We start from the raw sequence: 20,513 nt of genomic DNA, 5'->3' as shown, positions 1-20,513 counted from the left end.
ACCAATGTTGTTTGGGGTCCAATGGTACGAAGCTGGCAAGAAGCAACCCGGATGCACAAGACGTGCTCGATTTTCAACACCGTATACGGAGCAACACATGCAAACCCTCTGCCAAAGGCACATCTACGGAAATTCCATGGCAGAGGCTTCAGTCTGGCTATGGAATAGGATTTGGAATTGGGTGGACAATTAGAAGCGCCCTTCGGAAGAAGCGTTCAAGTCCTGCTGTTGTCGCAGCCGCTGTTCCTTGCTCTTCTCCTGGGCTGCCGCCTGCATGGCCTCGAGTTTCTCCAGAGTGACGGACTTGAGGGGCAGGAGCTTCGGGCGGCACAGCGCCAGCGGGGCACCGTCCTCCTGGTACAGGAGCCCCTTCCGCGGGAGAACCTCACGCACCCCAGTGCCCGACGACTTCTTCCCACCCGTGGCAGCGCTCTTGGGTTCGGCCACAAAGGGCATTGCGGGAGTGCCTCACTGAATCCTCCGTACGTACGAAAGCCTACACACCGACGGTTCAGCCGTGGTCCTGCAAAAGAAGAACAAGTTTGAATTTCAGGTACTCCGTCTCTCCTATAACATGACAGTGCACCAAAGATCAAAATGCAGGCTCCGATTGAAAAACCGTTCTCCGAATCCTCTGTATGTACGAAAGCCTACACAATGGTGGTTCAGTTGTGATCCTGCAAAAGAAGAACAAGTTTGAATTTCAGGTACTCCGTCTCTCCTATAACATGACGGTGCACCAAAGATCAAAATGCAGGCTCCGATTGAAAATCCGTTCTCCAATGCCAAAGATTCCACATTTCCCAAATGGCTCCTCAGCCTGACAAATCCATCTGTTAACATTTTTATTCAAAACCTCTAAAATTTGTCTCCAATATTGATGATGAAAGTGACTTTTGAAAATAAGCCTGACCATCATTAGTTCTACCTTCAATTTTCTACATTTCACACATTTTTTTGTACCAAATATTGGAGTTTTAAGAGATCTTGTATGGAGAGATATATCTGTACGACTCAAATTATCTCACACATTGGATGCCATATGTATGATGCATCACACTACTTGCATTATGAAACAAAGTCACTATTGTATTATGCATTCTCTTTTACTCTGAGTAATAATAAACACAGAAAACGTGATCAAACCAGTTCATAGAATCCCGGGGGTAACTCGTGTACAACTACAAATGAAATATATACAGGTAAACGTCGACTTACGATGGCCGCGACTTACGATTGTTCGACTTTACGATGACGACGACGACGACGACGACATGATAATTTAACCCCTTCCATACGGTGCCGCACACGTAGGCGTCATGAGGAGCAAGTGGATTCGCGACGGTGCCATATCGGCGTCTTGATTATATTTATTGTAGTCACCCCTGTGTTTTTACATTCTCTCAAATGTGCCCTAAATCCCATTCTCTGTGGTTTTCAAAATTCGCGGGTGAAAGAGAGAACGATCGATATAAGCGGTGACTATATTTTATGATGCGAGTATTATTACGTCACGTCGTACGGCTGGCATTGGCTGCTGCCCGCGAGATTTAAGTACCGTACTGAAAATACATATTATAGTGTTTGAATATGGTAAAAAGGATAAAAATAATTAAATAAACTACTGTACATGTTTAATAGCCTATATTCAGTATCTCTGGTGGTTAATATACAGGTAGGCTAGGTACAGTGACCACGGAACAGAGTGGGGATCGACTTACGATGAGATCGTCTTACGATGGCTCTATCGAAACCTAATGCCATCGTAAGTCGACGTTTACCTGTATAATCGAGATGCTGATGCTGGTACCCACTTGCACCTCAGGATGCCTACGTAGGCATCACTCACTCACTCCGCTGGATCTTGAACCTCATGTAGATTCTGGTCCGCCAACAGTAAGCCTCTCCATGCCCTTCGGTCCTGTGCTGCTTCCATCCAGGTTGCTTTATTCATTCCTCTTCTGTCAATCTCTGCATCCACACCATTCATCCATCTCATTCGAGGTCTCCCTCTGGGTCTTCTTCCAGGCATTCTACCCATCATAACTCGTTTTGGAATTCTATGGTCCTCCATACGCGCCACATGTCCAGCCCATCTCAATTTTGTTCTACTTATAACATGTCATTTTCTCTTGTTTAGTCATTTCTCTCAGCTCATTATTGCGTCGCCCTCTCCACCTATTCTCATTGTCATAAAAAACTGGTCCAGTAATTCGCCTCAATATTGTATTCTCAAACACCAGTAGTCTTTGTTCCATTTGTTAAGCTCCATGCCTCACTGGCATATAAAACTATAGGTTGTAGGATTGTACTGTAGATTCTTAATTTTGTATTTCTTGATATACTTTTTTTTTTTTTTTAATATTGGTACAAGGCTAAACTAACATCTGTTTGCTGAAGCGATTCTTATATTTATTTCGGTCCTCATCTCATTTTTATTTGTTACTGTTGCACCTAGATATCTGAAACTCTCTACCTCCTCTATTCTCTTGTCTTCGAAAAACACATCCTCTATGTTCCTCTCCTCTCTGCTCATACACATTAATTTGGTTTTATCAAAATCTATTTGCAGCCCAACTCTCTGTGCTGTCTTAGTGAGAAAATAACTAGGACAATGATAGATAGAGAGGATGGATGTAAAATGGACACATGCTGATGATGTGGATCTAATTGCCGAGAGTGGAGACGATTTGAAAGATCTAATCATGTAGGCATCATTGTAGTGAATTAGTTAAAGCCAACGTCCCTAAGTATTAGATCTGCGGTGTATGTGTACCCCACAAGCGTGCTTGTACGCAAGGTGCAAGTTGATGTATGGCAGAGTTGTGTGGTAGTTGATCTGACTCGATGCTTGGTAAACCCAAAAGGGTCAATAATCTAACATATGCTGATGATGTGGATCTAATTGTTGAGAGTAGAGACGATTTGAAAGATTTAATCACGTAGGCATCATTGTAGTGAATTAGTAAAAGCCAAAGTCCCTGAGTATTAGATCTGCGGTGTATGTGTACCCCACAAGCGTGCTTGTACGTAAGGTGCAAGTTGATGTATGGCAGAGTTGTGTGGTAGTTGATCTGACTCGATGCTTGGTAAACCCAAAAGGGTCACCGCAATTAGGTCGCATCTAGTCAGGCATCAGGTCAGTCTCTTGTATATATATTCCCTGCCCTGAGCAGGCAGGACAATTCAGTCAGTCAGTTTGACCACTGCATCGTGTAGGGCGTCACTAGGCCTTTGTGGTCGGTCGCCATTTGGGGACCATGCCATGTCCGTCCTTAAGCCGACACACATGTATCTTAACCAGAATAAATTACACAAGTTAAACTGCATATCACTCTCCCTATGTCACCATTGCCCCGAGTAACATACACCCATACGTTATAGATCCACTCGATCTAGGAATCAGACCGTGCCATGCACTGGCATGTGTAGCCTGTAACTGGCAGTTTACGTAGGATCTTGCACGAAAACTTGCTCATGTTTGTTTTGAATACGTCAACACTGCAGCCGTTTAGATTTCTTGCATCTTTCAGTTGACGGCTGAGCACACGAGCCCTACTGTTGACAATGTTGGTGAGTTTTTATGACAGGTGCCAAGGTTGGGAAACTTATTCTTTGATATTTACATCTAGTTTGTCGGTTATACTGGGGGCTGTGTAGCTTGCAAGGGATTCGGTTTGATACCTTTTGTACAAAAGTGGCAGTTGCTGACAACTCTATTGAAATAAACACCATGCGAGGACAAAGGCATACGACATTTTGCTTCTTATGTCTTTTTCAAGTACAGTACTTGAAAAAGACGTAACAAGCAAAACGATGTACTAACAAAGGCTCATGGTGTTTATTTTGATAGACAATACCTTTTATGATTTCCTGAGTAATGAGGTGGACAATGCGTCTCCCACTCTTCCTCCACTGGAAGTAGATTTTCAGTTTTCCCACAATCTGATGTATGAGGAACTTTAAAGTCAGATGCTCTATAGCAGTGTTTCTCAACCTTTTACCCTTGCGTAACCTTTAGAATAAATTGCATCTCAAGGAATCCCTGTGCGAAAAAAAACATATACCATATCTTTCTCATTTTATTTTCATCATAATATCAGCTTAGATAGGATGATGTCTATATTACATCATTACAATAACCAAAAATATGTCGCGCGTGTTTAATTATATTACGTCTATGAAATTAAATAAAAAATCAAAAGTGCATTAGCTTATGTCACTTGTTCTCGTGGAACCCTTAGGGACCTTTTGCGGAACCTTAGGGTTCCCTGGAACCCTAAGGTTGAAAAACACTGCTCTATAGACATAGACAATTTCCCAGAAGAGGCACAGCAGTCCATGTCTCTGGTTCTACTCCTAACTGCAGTAATCCAGCACTGTCTAGCAGAGCTGAGTGCATTACCGCTGGACAGGTAGTGCGTTACTGAAAAATATGCGTACACATACTGTGAATGTATATATATATATATATATATTTATACATACATACGTGGTCATGCGGACTGCTGTAAGGAAATTAAAATTGGTAAGGCATTCACAGAAATGCACCCCAGATTTTTTGACAATGCACTACCCATCCAGCAGTAACGCACTACCTTTCAAGTGGTAACATACCCAACTCTACTGCCTAGACAATCCAAGCTCTGTATAAGGTTCGTATGCACTCTTTATCCCTTACGAAGAACGTACAGAGTATCCAGACAGCGATTTGCTTGGCTTTCCTTAGCACAACTGCAATGTGGTACAAGAAATGAACATTATTACCTTACGTGATGCATGAGGGAACGGGGAGGGGGTTGAGGGAGAATGTGTGAATGATATTTTGATGTAGTCCAATGGGATTTTCTCCAGTCTTCTCTTTTTCTGCATGAGGGGATAGAGAGGGGGGAGGGTTGCCGATAAAATGAAGTGGCCTTGCTGTGGAAGTGCTGTGTCTTGCTACACTGCTTCTGACCCAGGGCAGTGGGCAAGATGCAGGGATGACCCCTCATTCAGGAGGAGCCAAGATAAGAGGGAGAGAGGGAGGGAGGGGTGAATGGGAGTGGAGTATGTGGGGGGTGGATTTTATGCCTTTGACTTTGGCTACCTCCCTTGTAAGGGGGAAAAAGCCATTGGTATATGTATCTACCTTCTGTAAAGTCAATAATCACCCCAATGCTGGCGTATAGAGTCCGACTGAAATTGCTAACAGAGATGATCTAGGTTGACTCTCGGAGATTGTAAATTGGCATTTCCTTTAATTTGACGCTTTCCATTTGTGTAGTGAATGTATCATCCTTTGTTCAACACTGAAGCGCCTCAAATCATTGTTCACAAATGTGCCGATGTATACACTCTTCAGGTTTTCCTCAGAATTTTTCCGTCTGTTATTGCCGAACATGACTGTTATGGTGTTTCAGACAACGGGAGATGCAAGTTCTTCCTTTACAGAAACCATGCTGCCCAGTGTTGCCGAGGGCATTTTCTTCCTGGCAGCCCTGTCCTGACTCTTGGCTTTCACACTTGCGGCAGTGATTGTATCAGATTTTTAGCTGCCAAATCAGCTCTCATTTGTTCTGGGTTCAATGCCACATATGAGGTGACTTGCCTGACAGACCGGCCTGGATTACTCTGGTCATTAACAGTGCTGTGGAAACTGCTTGACTTTACAAAATTTCTCCTTATTTCCTTTCCCCCCTCCCCACTGAATCAGACCTGTTAACTATCAAGCCTACGTGGAAAAAATTTGTTCAGTACATGTTCGCCCCATTGCCGATTATGACCTAGGCACATGTAATACTTGCACATTTGACAAAAACAAAACCACGTTTTTACGAGTTTATTAACTAAAACATGAAACGCCCCCCCACCCCCTCCAACCTCAAGCAGACGACGCACTCATCTTAGCGGTTTTGAACGCAGTTTACCTTGTCCTAGCCTTCCATCACCATATATTGATTACTCGGACTATTTGTTCGATATTACCTTGAACTGAGAGGGTATGGAACTCATAAATATAACAAATCAACCCTGACATCCATCGCGGCTTTTGCCAACGTCAGTAAACACCAGTTCAACAAACTCTTCCCTGTTCATCCCTACCTAATGTTATGAATGATAAAACATGGCATGTTTTACCACACTCATAGTATGCGTTACAAATATTGAAAGAGGTTTAAGTTTTACCTTATACTATTGGAAGAAACTCGTCTCTGACGGTTCTCATACTGATATAATTGTCACAACTCGACAGCTGTTATGATTGTTGGCTTTAACGATAGAGAAAGAATGCGAATGTCTAGCAAGTGACTTATAGAAATGACAGTCGTATAGTAGGCTTCTATAAAACTAATATACCAATACATTTGATTTAATAGTATTCAATTCTTTTTAGTGTTTTGAATGAAATTGTCGAAATACTAAATCAAATAATTTTATGTGTGTGCCAATTTATTTCTATCAGAAATAAATTATTATTTTTGAATAATCTTTGTTATATTTTTTGTACAAATTTTCTGAACAAATAATTTTTATATGACACTACGTTCTACTCAAAACTTCAATATGGCAGCTATCTCGATTTGTAAACATTGAGAGTTTGCCTGCGAAGTTGTCGTGTACAGGTATAGTGTAAGACAATTTATGAGAAACAGATGTCCAGCGGTCTTATTTAGAACGCTCTTACTTATTTCAGAGGTGTTTTTACTCAATTTTATGCATTTATGGTGGTGAATTACTGGTCACCTGTTGCAGAGTGTCCAGTCTGGGCGTGGGGTAGTGGATGCTGTGGAGGCGAGTTGTCGAGGTAGGGCTATGGAGCAGGAGGATGAAAACATTTCGCTTCTTCTCAACATGGGGTTTCCGGACGTGAGGGCCATCAAGAGGGCCCTGCGTATGGCAAATGGGGACCTCAATGAAGCTGTGCTCTACCTGACTGAGCAACCCCTCACGTCCTACAACACCGTGGATGATCTACGTGCAGTGGATATGGCAGATGCTTCAGGGTCGGCCCCGCCGTCCTACGAAGAGGTGAGAACTATTTTCGTTCGAATTCGAATGAGCTTGGAACTTGCAAATATTCGCCTTATTTATTCTCTGAGTTTGCCACCTTAAAATGAAAATATCCTCATTGTAAATGGAATTTTAAGTAAATGGCAGAAAGAGTTAAAAACTGGCATGCCAACCCTGAATTAAATCATTTAATAGAGTTAGAGAGTATGGCTGGACTGGGTTGTATGCTGTATTCAAATTTTTATTGATGTGAATATCTCATATTGTTCTCACCATACCAAGCATATAAATAAAATCCATGGTACAATTTAAATATTGTGATCTTGGAACTTTGGTAAATTACTGATATTACATAAATATGGAAATCTAAATTATAAAGTGCATTGCCCCAGTAATTCCAAACCTAATATAACCCAACCTAAACATAGCCATCCCATAGGAGACGTAGATCTTTCAAACACATAAAAGAAACGAAGGAAAAATTCTTTTGTGTGATGCTGAAATAGAACTGTAACTTCATTTTGCTCTTGTACTGGTCACACGTCGCATAAAAAATACGACGAAATGCAAGGTCTGTGTACACCTCGTAATAGAGAATGTGAGAAATCGAAGTTTTATAGCGTGATGAATGTGAATCTGGTATTGATTTCTACTACAAATCACTTGTTAATTTTTTGCCCCATCCATCCCCCCCCCCTGATGTTGGTATGAAAATGGTGAATTTTTGGTATGAAAATGGTGAATTTTTGTAGAAAAAGGGTATTTTTTTTTTAGTCTCGACCATGGGCTCAATATAGCCATAGAAAATTATTAATTTTGTAAATTAAAATGTATCAACGTAATATGCAATTTTGTGGGCAGAAATGAAAATAAAAGATGCCTTGCTACAAGCAAATATGCTAATGAACGAAGTCGATAGCATAGGACCGGGACGCCATCTTGTCGTCTGTCAATTGACAGCCTCGGTACTTCCGACAATACCTCGCCAGGTACAGTTTCTCGAAGGAATGTTATGGAGCAGAGATACATGCAGTCCTTCAAGCTGCAAGAACTTTGTATATCTCACAAGCTGAGAGAGTGGTTGAAAAGCCCGCCAACGTCTCTCATGACAACGAGGACGAGCTGGATTACATTTAATTTGCAGGTAATGATTTATTAAACACAGGCTAGGTTAGGTTAGTTTAGGTTAGACAAATTTATCATCCTTTCATTTCTTTGACGTCGGCATCTATAATAAAAGATATAGCGTACCATTTGTCCAACACGACTTCGTTACTTACAAAATGTGTTTTAGCACCTTTTTTGTTTTTTATTTCCGCTCACAAAATTGCATATTATGTTGATACATTATAATTTACAAAATTAATGATTAATTTTCTATTGCTATATTGCGCCCATGGTTGAAACTAAAAATCTACTGAAAAAAGACTCATTGGTAGAGTTAGTAATTCATTTTTACGAGAGCCCTTGCATGCCTAGGTGCCGCTTTTGGGCAAAGTTCTCAGTGATGCCCCCCTCCCCATCACCACTTCCCATCTCCACCATCCCTTACAGCCTGTTTTAGCTATTGGCTTGCAAAATAATTAAATGGATTTTTTAAAATGTTATTTAATGTCCCTGTTGTAGAAAGGATAAAGGGAAAATATTTCATATTCTGTTGATTCGAATGCAAAATTTGTGTATTATGGTAATATAGTCAGGGCTTCTTTGACCCCTTTTTTTTTATTATAATTATTTTGTCAGCCTTATGGGCGGCATGTCCAGACTAGAATTGCCGCCCCCCCCTAATTGTACTGCTCCTCCAGGGCATATAACCCCCCCCCCCCATATGAGGGCCCTGATTTTTACATTAAAGGGATGGAGGAGTGAATTTGTTGGCGTAACAATAAACTAAACTCTACTATGATATAGTACACTTGCCTTCCTCTTTGCTCTGCTGCCGTCATTGTTTAGTTGGACGACCAAGGGGAGTGCACGTACATAACGAACAGTACTTGTTTTTGATGTGGTCAACCAATTGATCAAATTGGTTTAATGTCATAAAATTGACTCTATCAGGAGGCTAGGATGGTGCCCCTCACAGAAGACTTTGTAACCTAGAATTTAATGAACCGTGCCCTTGGTTCAACTCCCTGGTGGCAGGGTTCGAACTGCTATCATCGCAGCCTCTGGCGCAAGTGGCAACGCCACAATCTGCTCAGTTAGCCAGTTGAATTTAGAGCACCGTTTCCCAACTCTGGGGTTGTGACCCTGCCAAGACATCTTGTATGGTTTTTTTTTTTTTTTTTTTTTTTTCAAAATTATATGAATTCGATACAGTAATCATAAATATTATTATTATTTTTTTTTCCAAAATTATTTGAATTTGATACAATAACCATATACATAACATGTATGCAAATAGATTAGTGGGGTCGTGGTCATATCACAAGGATCATACTGGGGTTGCCTGAAAAGAAAAGGTCGGGAAAGACTGATTTAGCGGCTCCTACCTTAGTTGTACTACTCCACTACTATCGCCGTCCTTAATGTCTTGTCATTTAGACACATCGGGTTAGTGCCGCTGATGGTGCTATCTCGTCAAGTGGCATTCTTGGAAAATATGGCGACTTCTTCTCGAAAGTTTCCACAGAGTACGTCCTCACTTCCCTGATTTTTTTTCGGGAGGGTCTTGACGTAAAAAAGTCTTGGTTTACCTCGATGGATGTGCTAGAATGTTACTTCCTTTTGTGTTTCCTTTTGGGCCTTTGCATCTTGCAGACATATGTTGTGGAGTGCAAGGGTGAGGCATAATGCTTTCCATGATTTTTATGTATGTATATATATATATGATTGACGAGGTAAACACCATATGAGGACGGAGCCTTTATTTGCACGACGTTTCGCTTATTACAGCTTTTTCAAGTACAAGTTGAGATACAAATGCTTGAGATTAAATAAGGGGAAAGGAGGGAATGGGGAGAGAAAAGGGGGGGGGAGGAAGACACATAGAAACAAGGAAAACCATCTTATGGACTGGAAGAATGCAGAGCTGCTGATACGGGAACCAGACAAAATCCGCAGGAAGTGTTTAGAAGCAGATCATTCAAGGAACGAACACTATTGAACAATACAGGGGCATGTTTAACATATCTCCTCACATTATTCCCCTAATACCCATGGCCAGCAAAATATTAAAGATTTAAACCACCCTTTGTGGACATTTCGCCCACGGACGTTTGGGCCAGCATTCTCATCCTTTCCCAGTGTCCAATCCCCCCCCCCCTTCTCCTCCTCCTCTTCCTTCCCCCCCCTTTTCTCTCCCCATTCCCTCCTTTCCCCTTATTTAATCTCAAGCATTTGTATCTCAACTTGTACTTGAAAAAGCTGTAATAAGCGAAACGTCATACAAATAAAGGCTCCGTCCTCATATGGTGTTTACCTCGTCAATCTTGTCGGCAAACTGTCACTTTTAAGCATATATATATATATATATATATATATATATACATGTATGTATATATATATATATATACACATATATATACATATATATATATAGATATAGATATATATATATATACATACATATATATATATATGTATATATATACATATACATATATATATATATATATATATATATACATATACATATATATATACACACAGACACACACACCAGAATACCTCACTATATGACTGAGTGCTACAAAGTAGGTAAAACAAATGTTGGGTGCATATATGTGAAATCCCCAGGAGGCAAAAAAAGAATTGAAGGGGGGGGGAGGGGTTGATAGGGTCCATGAACACAACCCTCCCTCCTATTTAGGTACACGTAAAACCTACCTCCATATACAAATTTTTGCACTGCGACCAGTCAGCTGGGAACAAACTCAGTTGTATAGTGAGGTATTCCTATACTTATATATAAAAAATATATATATATATGTGTGTGTGTGTGTGTGTGAAGATCTGGAGTCTGGGATCCATTTTGAAAGGGGGGAGAAGCGTAAACACCAGATTCAAAGTGGGAAGTTTAATGCCTGACGTTTCGGTCCTAGTCCTAGGACCATCTTCAGGGGTGTGAAAATATACAGTGTTTAAATGAGCTATTATACTGTATGTGGTTGGAATTGGGAGAGGTATTCCACACTGCCGAAGCAGTCCGGGTCCCCTCCTCTACCAGTCGCTACGAGTGCCGGACAATTGGACCACCTTACATGCCCAATTGTGCATACATTTAATTTACAAATAATACAATAAAATAAAAATAAAATACAATAAAGTAAAATACTGTACAATAAAATGTAATACAATAAAGTGAAATACAATACAGTAAAATGTAATAAATTAAAATAAAATGCCAATTGTGCAACACTTGAAAGTGCACACGCACTAGCACGTGAAGGAAGTAAACAAATGCAATAAAATACAATAAAATAATGCAATAACATGAAATAAAATGCCACTTGTGCGACCATTGAAAGTGCGTACGCACTTGCACGCAAAGGAAATAAATTAACACTTGGTCACCCACACTATGACTTTTGTTCACCTTGTCCTCTTTTGCTCACGTGGTTTGAAATGAGGCCACTTTATGTTGTGTTTTTAGCGCCCAGGTATACTGTATTGGGTTTAAGTCTATGCACCTGTTTACGCTAACTTCTTTGGTTGTCCATGCTTCTAAGAACAGTCTCCTTTTCTAGAAAAGGAGACTGGTCATTGATTCACATTTTGAGCAATCTTTCCATCTTATCCATTATTGGCTCACAGTGTTTTGTTAGCAATTTGCTCTGCAGATGCATTGCATTATCCCCAGCTTTTTTTTTATAGCCTCACAATTCTTCAACACCGTCCAGACTGTCCACTGGGCTAGGCCAAGTTTTGACTTATGGCAGACGTACCTTCTCCCTGCTCTTTCCTCTTCAAAATATCTAATTTTACCTCCAATGTCAGACTACTCCTCTCTCGCTTTGCCTTTTCAACTCCATCAGTGTCTGCAGAACGTTTTGTGGCCGTTATGGGTGCGTCACTGTGCGTCGTGATAATAATATCCGCAAAAAACACACTGTAATGATTTAATTTGTGTTCAAAGGGAAACACAAGAAGAGACTGATTGTTGTGGTGGCCCTACGGTAAGGTGTAAACAAAACACGAGCGGATACCATATCTGTGAATTTTTCTTACTGTAAATAGAATCGAGGGTAGTAGTTACCAAATACCATAACAGTGAATTTACTGGATAACAAATTACCATATAAGGAGGACTCGCTGTAAATATATATATATATATATATATACATACAGGTAGTCGTCGACTTACGACCGAGTTCGGTTCCGACAGACAGGTCGTAAGTCGATCTGGACGCAAGTCGGTCTATATATATATACAGTATATATTACCCTTATGTATATATATATATATATATATACATATACATTGTATATTATATTTAGCATACTGAAATAATCTTAGCATCTTTGAACTATGTTGTATAGTATTTTTAACCTTTTTATAATTTCATCTGATTTGGAGTGTATTTAGGGATGAAATGGGTGGGAGTGTTTTTATGCCTTTCCCTTTTTGGCTACCTCCCTTGAAAGGGGGAAAAAGCCTTGGTATATGTATGTATGTACAACAAACTAGGCATAATCAAAGTTTACTGTTACATTTTATATCGCAAAACATAAAAATACAAAATGCTGTACCGAACATTTTGTCATCGACAACAGACTAGGCATAAAAAAAAATACTGTTACATTTTATTAATTGCAAAACATAAAAATACAAAATGTAAGGGAAAATTAGGATTTTTTTTTTTTTTTCAAAACACATTCTTTTCGTTTATGTACTGTACTGAACATATTGTCATCGACAACAAACTAGCCTAGGCATAAAAAGTTTGTTATATTTTATTAATTGCAAAACATATAAAGATATAAAATGCAATGCAAAATTAGGAAACATTTTATTTCAAACAAACAAAATGAAAGAATATCTAGCTGGCTGGGATGCTGACGCTGCCGGCAGCCTGGCAAAACTATCGTACTCGCGTCTCGCGGCGTGCAGAGTAATTGTATTGCACTGCCAGGCATAACATTGCAATTCTGTTCCTCTATTAAATGTTTGATATTATTGCACCATCTCGTGGTCGTAAAGTCGATCAGTCGTAAGTCGCATAGGTCGTAAGTCGACGACTACCTGTATATGTATAGGAAGAGGAACAGAGAGAGTAATTGCTGAGGAACAGTGTGGATTTAGGACAGGTGGAGGTTGTGTAGATCAGATTTTTGTGGTAAGACAGATATGTGAGAAAGCTATAGGAAAGGGGAAGGATGTTTTTTGGGCCTTTATGGACCTGGAAAAGGCTTACAACAAGGTAGACAGAAAGGCACTGTGGGAGGTTTTGAGGATATACGGGATAGGAGGAAAGCTTCTAGGAGCTGTCAAGAGTTTTTATGAGAGTAGTAGAGCTTGTGTCAGGATTAGAAATGGAGAGAGTGGTTCGAGGTAAAGGTGGGACTTCGTCAAGGATGCGTTATGTCACCCTGGCTGTTCAACTTATACATGGATGGAGTAGTGCAAGAGGTAAATGCAAGGGATTGGAAATGGTTAAAGAAAATGGAGAAAAGTGGGAGGTGAGCCAGCTGTTGTTTGTGGACGACACTGCGCTTGTGGCAGGATTGGAGGAGGGATTGAGGAAGTTGGTGACAGAGTTTGGGAGAGTGTGATAGAAGAAAGCTGAAGATAAATGTGGGTAAAAGTAAGGTGATGAGATGTAAAAGGGGTGAAAGTGGCAGTAATCTGGAAGTGAGCATTAAGGGAGAGCAACTGGAGGAAGTGGATAGTTTTAGATACTTGGGTGCAAATGTGGCAGGAAAAGGTGGAGTGAAAGTGGAGGTAGAATGTGAATTGAGAGAAGCGAGTAAATGCCTTGGTGGATTAAAAAGTGTAATGAGGAATAGACATTTGGGAATGGATGCTAAGAGGAGACTATATGAAGGAGTGATTGTGCCAACAGCACTGTATGGGGCAGAAACATGGAACATAAGAGAGAAGGAGTTTGAATGTGTTTGAGATGAGGTGTCTGAGAAGTATGATGGGGGTTACTAGGCTGGATAGAGTGAAAAATGAGGAGGTGAGGAGAACAGGGGTTGGGAGATAGGGTTGATGAAAGAGTATTAGGATGGTTTGGACACATGGAAAGAATGAGTGAAGAAAGACTAGTAAAAGAGGTATGGAAGGCAGATGTGGAGGGAGTGAACATGAGGGGACGTCCTAGGATGAGGTGGATGGATGGGGTGAAGGGGGCTTTGGGGAAGAGGGGAATGTCTGTTGAGGAAGGACGGGAGAGGACAGAAGACAGGGGTGAATGGAGAATGGTTGTATATGGGTGATGTGATGCATGAGGTGGGATGGGGGGTGAGGTAGTATGTGTGAGCCAATTTTGACGCAGCCTGAAGGGATTTCTCCCCGTCTTCTCCTTTTATGCATGGGGGGATGGAGAGGGGGGGTCGCCGATTTAATGAAGTGGCCTTGCTGTGGATGTGCTGTGTCTTGCAACACTGCTTCTGACCCAGGGCAGTGGACAAGGTGCAGGGATGACCCATCATCCAGGAGGTGCTAAGATGAGATGGAGGGTGGAGGGGTGTGGAATGGGTGGGAATGATTTTATGCCTTTTCCTTTTTGGCTACCTCCCTTGTAAAGGGGAAAAAGCCTTGGTATATGTATGTATATATATATATATATATATATATATATATATATATATATTATTTAAATATGGGAAACAAACTATTGACATATGGGAGTGGGATGGGTGGTGTGTTTACTTAATTGTAGCATACAGGAAAGGAGCAGCGCTTGTTGTGTCTCATCATCTCCTCTTAAATCATATAGTACCATATACCTCGACTCAAATTCATGTACAGTTGTAACTTAATCTATATCCTTGATTTCCAGTCATCATATTTAGATTTGAACTCATGTATTGTTCTAGTTTGGGCTACATCACCTTCTTAGCTATTCCACATATTTGTACATCTATATGGAAAACTATTTCTTCACATCCTTTCAACATGTGGTCTTTCATTTACTTCCATGACCTCTTAAAGCTCTCCTATCTTTAATCAGGAGATTGCTTATATCAATGTACAATGTAATCTATTCCCTTTAGTGACCTGAACACTGTAATCATGTCACCTCTTTCTCTTCGATCTTTCAAAGTTGGTAGACTCATCGTTTTTGGTCTCTCCTCGTATGGTTTATCTGCCAGGCTGGGGACCAGTTTGGTTGCTGCCCTTTGTATTCTCTCAGTCTTACTTTATATCCTTCTCTCTGTGTGGGGACACATGTATTTACCTAGTTGTATCTTACAAGAAGGGGAGCTACGCTCATGGTATGCTGTCTCAGTATCTTGCCATATCTAATTTGCTCTTAACCTCTTCACTCCGGGGCACATCGCACGTCTGGCAGCATTAGCTGCCCGACGTGCGATGTTGCGTCATAATAATCGCATTATAAAAAATAAAGTCTGTGCTAAATCGTTCATTCTCTTTCACCCGTGTATTGTGATAACCATAGAAAATTGATGAAGCCAGTTTAGAGAGAATGGAAATTACGTAGGTACGACTACAATAAATATAATCAAGATGGCGACGTCGGCATCATCGAGTACCCACTGGCTCCTCATGCTGCCTACGTAGGTGTCACCATATGGAAGTGGTTAAAGTCTTGTATTGTTTTTAACACAAACTATTGTTTCATCTAGTATGTTCTATACATCCACTGCGCTGTTGGGAAAGCTGTTCTTCCTCAGGTCTCTTCTATAATTGACCTTTTTGAGTTTCTTTCTGTGTCCTCTTGTCTTTCTCTTATCCCAATTTAGTAAGTTGTCTCTATCAAGGATTTCTACACCTCTCATAATTCTGTAGATGATCAACAAGTCACCTCTTTCTCTTCTTTGTTCCAGAGTCAATGTGTGGTTCAGGTGGCTTCCTCCTGCACAAGGAGGAAGAAGCCTTTGGTAGATAGATAGATAGCTAAATAGATATTATCATATATTTGTCCCTCACCCCTATCGGGCCCAGTTGCTTCAGAGAATCCCAGTAGACGAGCTACTTCGTCTGTGTGATTTCCCTCGTGAAAGGGCTTCGTATATTCTCCAGCTCCTGGATATTCTGTGGCTATCTTGAATGTTTTGTTGATGTGTTGAAAAGTATCATCCTCATTGAGACACACTCCAAGACAGTTCACATGTTTTTTGGGTTTAATTTCCTGACTGCCCTCATACTTTATAAGGATATTGTCTATTTTGTGCAATAATGGGTACCCAGGGATGAATCTGGCTTGTGTCCTAACTGGCAACACGTCCTTGTCTTGTTGCCAAGGGTTTATATTTGGGGGCAGTTCTGTGCCAAATCAATTTAAAAAATGGCAACACACCTTGATGTGTAGATTGTAGCTGTCGTGAACAGCTTCAGCAAAAGGGGTCGGTCCTGCACCGAGCCAAAACAGGGTGCGTAAAAGTAGCCCCAGTTATTGCTCTCGGTTGTTGCACTTGACGTGTTATAGAACCATTTGTGTCAGAAACACGCGTTCCGCGCCAAGTCACAACCGCTGCTGACTCCGGGACGTCATCTTCATTACAGTGTGTCGGCGAAAGCGGAGGGGGGTTGGAGTTCCCTGCCACCCATTTGTACGAACTGGAGGGTCGTGTGTTCGTCGACTCGTGGTCCATCCCCTACAAGCGCCACGAGTCCCTCGGAAAGTGCCTGCACGCTGCGGCAACTCTTGCTGCTGAAGGTGAGTGTTGGGGTCTTTTGTTGCTTTTATTATAAAGGAAGAGCATGATGACAAGAGACCTTTTGGTCCATAACTAGGTCGGTTGCTGGAAAAATAATAAACATACAAATGAATAGATAATGATTAATAGTAAACAAGCAGAAAAATAATATGTTTGTATATTTATATATATATGTTCATATATATATATATATATACAGTATATATATTTACAAATATACATCATCATATTGAAGGGGTAAGTGACACTTTTTTTATATGATATTAATTTTAATAAATTGATTTCATACATACATATACCAAGGCTTTTTACTCCTTACAAGGGAGGTAGCCAAAAAGGAAAATGCATAAAATCATTCCCACCCATTCCATCCCTGAATACTCTCCACACCCCTCCACCCTCCCTCTCATCTTAGCACCTCCTGGATGACAGTCATCCCTACACCTTGTCCACTGCCCTGGGTCAGAAGCAGTGTCGCAAGACACAGCACATCCACAGCAAGGCCGCTTCATTAAATCGGCGACCCCCCCCTCTCTGTCCCCCCATGCATAAAAGGAGAAGATGGGGAGAAATCCCTTCGGGCTGAGTCAAATTTTGCTCACACATACTACCTCACCCCCCATCCCCCCACCCATTCCACCTCATGCATCACAACATCATCCATTCTCCATTCACCCCTGTCTTCTGTCCTTCCTCAACAGACATTCCCCTCTTCCCCAAAGCCCCCTTCACCCCATCCATCCACCTCATCCTAGGACGTCCCTTCATGTTCACTCCCTCCACATCTGCCTTCCATACCTCTTTTACTAGTTGATTTCATATCGATAAAATTTACATTGAAAACATCATGTCGCTGCTAATTTTGATAACTTGATTTCATATTGATAAGTTTTACGTTGAAAAATCGTCATGTCGCTGCAGGTCTGTGTGAGGTGGATGAGTCGTGCCAACGGTTTATGGAGCGCTGTCTTCCGGAATGTTTCCGGAAACTTCTGTCCAGTGGTGCCGTTCGCCGCTGGAGCCCCGAAGTCCAAGAAGGTGTCTTCACCATGCTGGACCTCTTGACGGCGCTGGTTCTCGCACGCCTCAAGCACCCGCCCATCCCTGAGAACCTTTTGAAGAACACCTATGCCTTGGTATTTATTATTATTTTTATTTTTTATTTTATTTATTTTTTATTATTTATTTATTTAATTATTATTATTATTATTATTATTTTTTTTTTGTAAGGGAATGTCTGTTGGGAGAGGACAGAAGACAGGTGAATGGAGAATGGTTATATATGGATGATGTGATGCATGGAAGGGAGTAGGTGGGGGATAGGGGTTGAGGGAGTGTGAGTGAGAAATAATTTGACGCAGCCCGAAGGGATTTCTCCCCATCTCCTTGTCTTCATGAGGGGACAGAGAGGGGGGGTCGCTGAATTAATGAAGCGGCCCTGCTGTGGATGTGCTGTGTCTTGGGACACTGCTTCTGACCCAGGGCAGAGGACAGGATGCGGGGATGACCCGTCATCCAGGAAGTTCCAAGATAAGAGGGAGGGAGGGAAGAGGGTGGAGGGGAGGGGAGGGGAGTATATCGGGGATGAAATGGGTGGTATATGTACGTGTGTTCATGCACTCGCATAGTTTTGAGTGAAATCAGGGGAGGTGCAGACATGTACGGCACAGTTGACGCAGTGTCATCGTCCACCACTTTCCGCATTCGAGGGAGCTACAGCCATTACATCTGTAGAGAATGCAAGGTGGGGAAGGTTTGTGAATGTCGATACTGTAGCGTATGTTTGCAACACCCTGGAATGAATGGCCCCAGACGACCACTACGTGTTTCTCGTTGTGTGTGGGTGTTTTGCTATGTAGTGTAGTGGGTGTGATGTGTTTGTGGTGGCTGCGGCAAGTGTTTGTGTGCCTCTCAATTCAAGGTGGTCCTTGACTTTGAGGACTTTTGTTTCATGGTGTAAATGGTCTGTAGGTGTTAAAACCCAGTTTCGGCTGTGGCATCCCTTGGGGAGACGGGACTGCTCAGACAAACAGTCTAGGGAACGACAACAACAACAACAACCGCTACGTGTGACCTGGAGTTATGTGCTTATGTGCTCACTTGCTCTGTTGAAATTCGCAGGCGCTGGATTCGAAATGCGAGTGGAACCAGAAGAACAAGCACCGCAGTCCAGAGTACAATGCAGAGGTCATCTATGCGTCCTGCAGCAGCCAGTTTGTAGGTGTACATGTTGATGGGTATATTCTCTCTCTCTCTCCCTCTCCCTCTTTTCTTTCTCCTTTCTCTCTCTTTCTCTGTCTCTCTTCCTCTTTTCTTTCTCCTTTCTCCTCTTCCTCTCTCTTCTCTCTCTCCTCTCTCTCTTATCCTCTCTCTTCTCTCTCTGTCTCTCTTCCTCTTTTCTTTCTCCTTTCTCCTCTCTCCTCTCTCTTCTCTCTCTCTCTCTCTCTCTCTCTCTCTCTCTCTCTCTCTCTCTCTCTCTCCTCTTTCTCCTCTCTCCTCCCTCTCTTCTTTCTCTTCTCTCTCTGATGCTCCATGTTATTCACACACAAAAAGAGTAAAACAGTGTTAAAGTAAGAACACTGATAAAGTATTAATGATTATAATACGTCTTTGTTAATCCCCAGGAACCGTACGGGTGGCTGGTTGACTTGATCAACACGTTCTGTAACCGTGGCGGTCTAGATCTCATTGCGGACCATTTCAAAGAGAAGGTGCCGGCGGGTAAAGAGGGGCTGCCGGTCCTTGATGCGGGACAGATGGATGCGTTACTGTACCCCTTGGGAATCTGTGGTTCCTTCCTTGTGGCGGAGAAAGTGCGACCCATTCTCCAGCCCGTGTTGCAGGTGGCCTTGGATTATGTGGCCAGCATCCACGACAACGACCTCAAAAGTCAGGTATTTACATAGTTGTTTCGTACAGGTAGGGGAGCTGTGTTTGTGGTGTCCTGTCTCTGTATCTAAATTGTTCTTAAATTCATGTATGGTTTTTGCACACACTATTGTTTCATCCAGTTTGTTCCATACATCCACCACTCTGTGAGGAAAGCTTTTCTTTTTTAGGTCTCTTCTGTACCTGTCCTTTTTGAGCTTCCTTCCATGTCCCCTTGTGTTTCTCCTAGTCCAGTTTAGTAAGTCATCTCTTCTCATGATTCTATAGTCAACAAGTCACCTCTTTCTCTTCTTTGTTCCAGAGTTGGTAATTCTAGTTTTAACAATCTCTCTTCATATGACATTTTTTATAGTGTTGGGGCCATCTTTGTAGTTGCTCTTTGGATTGTTTCAATTTTCCTTATATTTTTTCTGGTACTGGCTGACCATAATGTAGCTGCATACTCCAGTCTTGGCCTTATTAGTGTGACTAACATTTTCTTCACCATTTCTTTGTCCAAGTAGGTAAAGGCTACCTTTATTGATCTTAGCAAGTTGTAGGATTCTCCAACAATTTTGTTTATCTGCCTCTCAGGGGACATGTCCTTTGTGATGATTACTCCCAGATCTTTTTCAGGTCCCACTTTCTTTACTTCTTTTGCACCAAATCTATATTGTCCTGATATATATATATATATACAGGTAAACGTCGACTTACGATGGCCGCGACTTACGATTGTTCGACTTTACGATGACGACGACGACGATATGATAATTTAACCCCTTCCATACGGTGCCGCACACGTATGCGTCATGAGGAGCAAGTGGATTCGCGACGCTGCCATATCGGCGTCTTGATTATAT

At 41.5% G+C, this 20,513-nt stretch overlaps 2 protein-coding genes across 3 annotated transcripts in view; one reads left to right on the top strand and one right to left on the bottom strand.

Moving 5' to 3' along the window:
- Positions 1 to 8: 8 nt before the first annotated feature.
- Positions 9 to 6,305, bottom strand: BBIP1 (BBSome interacting protein 1). Its single transcript, XM_076195058.1, has 2 exons — positions 6,169 to 6,305; positions 9 to 523 (listed from the first exon to the last, which is right to left on the bottom strand). Exon 2 carries the CDS (start codon positions 454 to 456, stop codon positions 190 to 192), a length of 267 nt encoding a protein of 88 aa, XP_076051173.1. The 5' UTR covers positions 457 to 523; positions 6,169 to 6,305; the 3' UTR covers positions 9 to 189.
- Positions 6,306 to 6,532: 227 nt separating this feature from the next.
- Positions 6,533 to 20,513, top strand: part of LOC143031349 (ubiquitin carboxyl-terminal hydrolase 24-like) — a 93,961-nt gene continuing 79,980 nt past the window's right edge. For both annotated transcript variants that reach the window (XM_076195056.1, XM_076195055.1), the window contains exons 1-6: positions 6,533 to 6,605; positions 6,736 to 7,011; positions 16,628 to 16,781; positions 17,704 to 17,918; positions 18,904 to 18,999; positions 19,407 to 19,676. In XM_076195056.1, the coding sequence (XP_076051171.1) occupies positions 6,796 to 7,011; positions 16,628 to 16,781; positions 17,704 to 17,918; positions 18,904 to 18,999; positions 19,407 to 19,676 (951 nt within the window). In that variant the 5' untranslated portion in view covers positions 6,533 to 6,605; positions 6,736 to 6,795. The remainder of the gene's footprint in view (positions 6,606 to 6,735; positions 7,012 to 16,627; positions 16,782 to 17,703; positions 17,919 to 18,903; positions 19,000 to 19,406; positions 19,677 to 20,513) is intronic.

This window comes from Oratosquilla oratoria, chromosome 12 (genome assembly GCF_046742065.1).
Source record: "Oratosquilla oratoria isolate Oo_2021 chromosome 12, ASM4674206v1, whole genome shotgun sequence".
Lineage (NCBI taxonomy): Eukaryota > Metazoa > Arthropoda > Malacostraca > Stomatopoda > Squillidae > Oratosquilla > Oratosquilla oratoria.
Note: the sequence above shows the minus strand (reverse complement) of the source record. Positions and strands in the feature narration are given on the sequence as shown.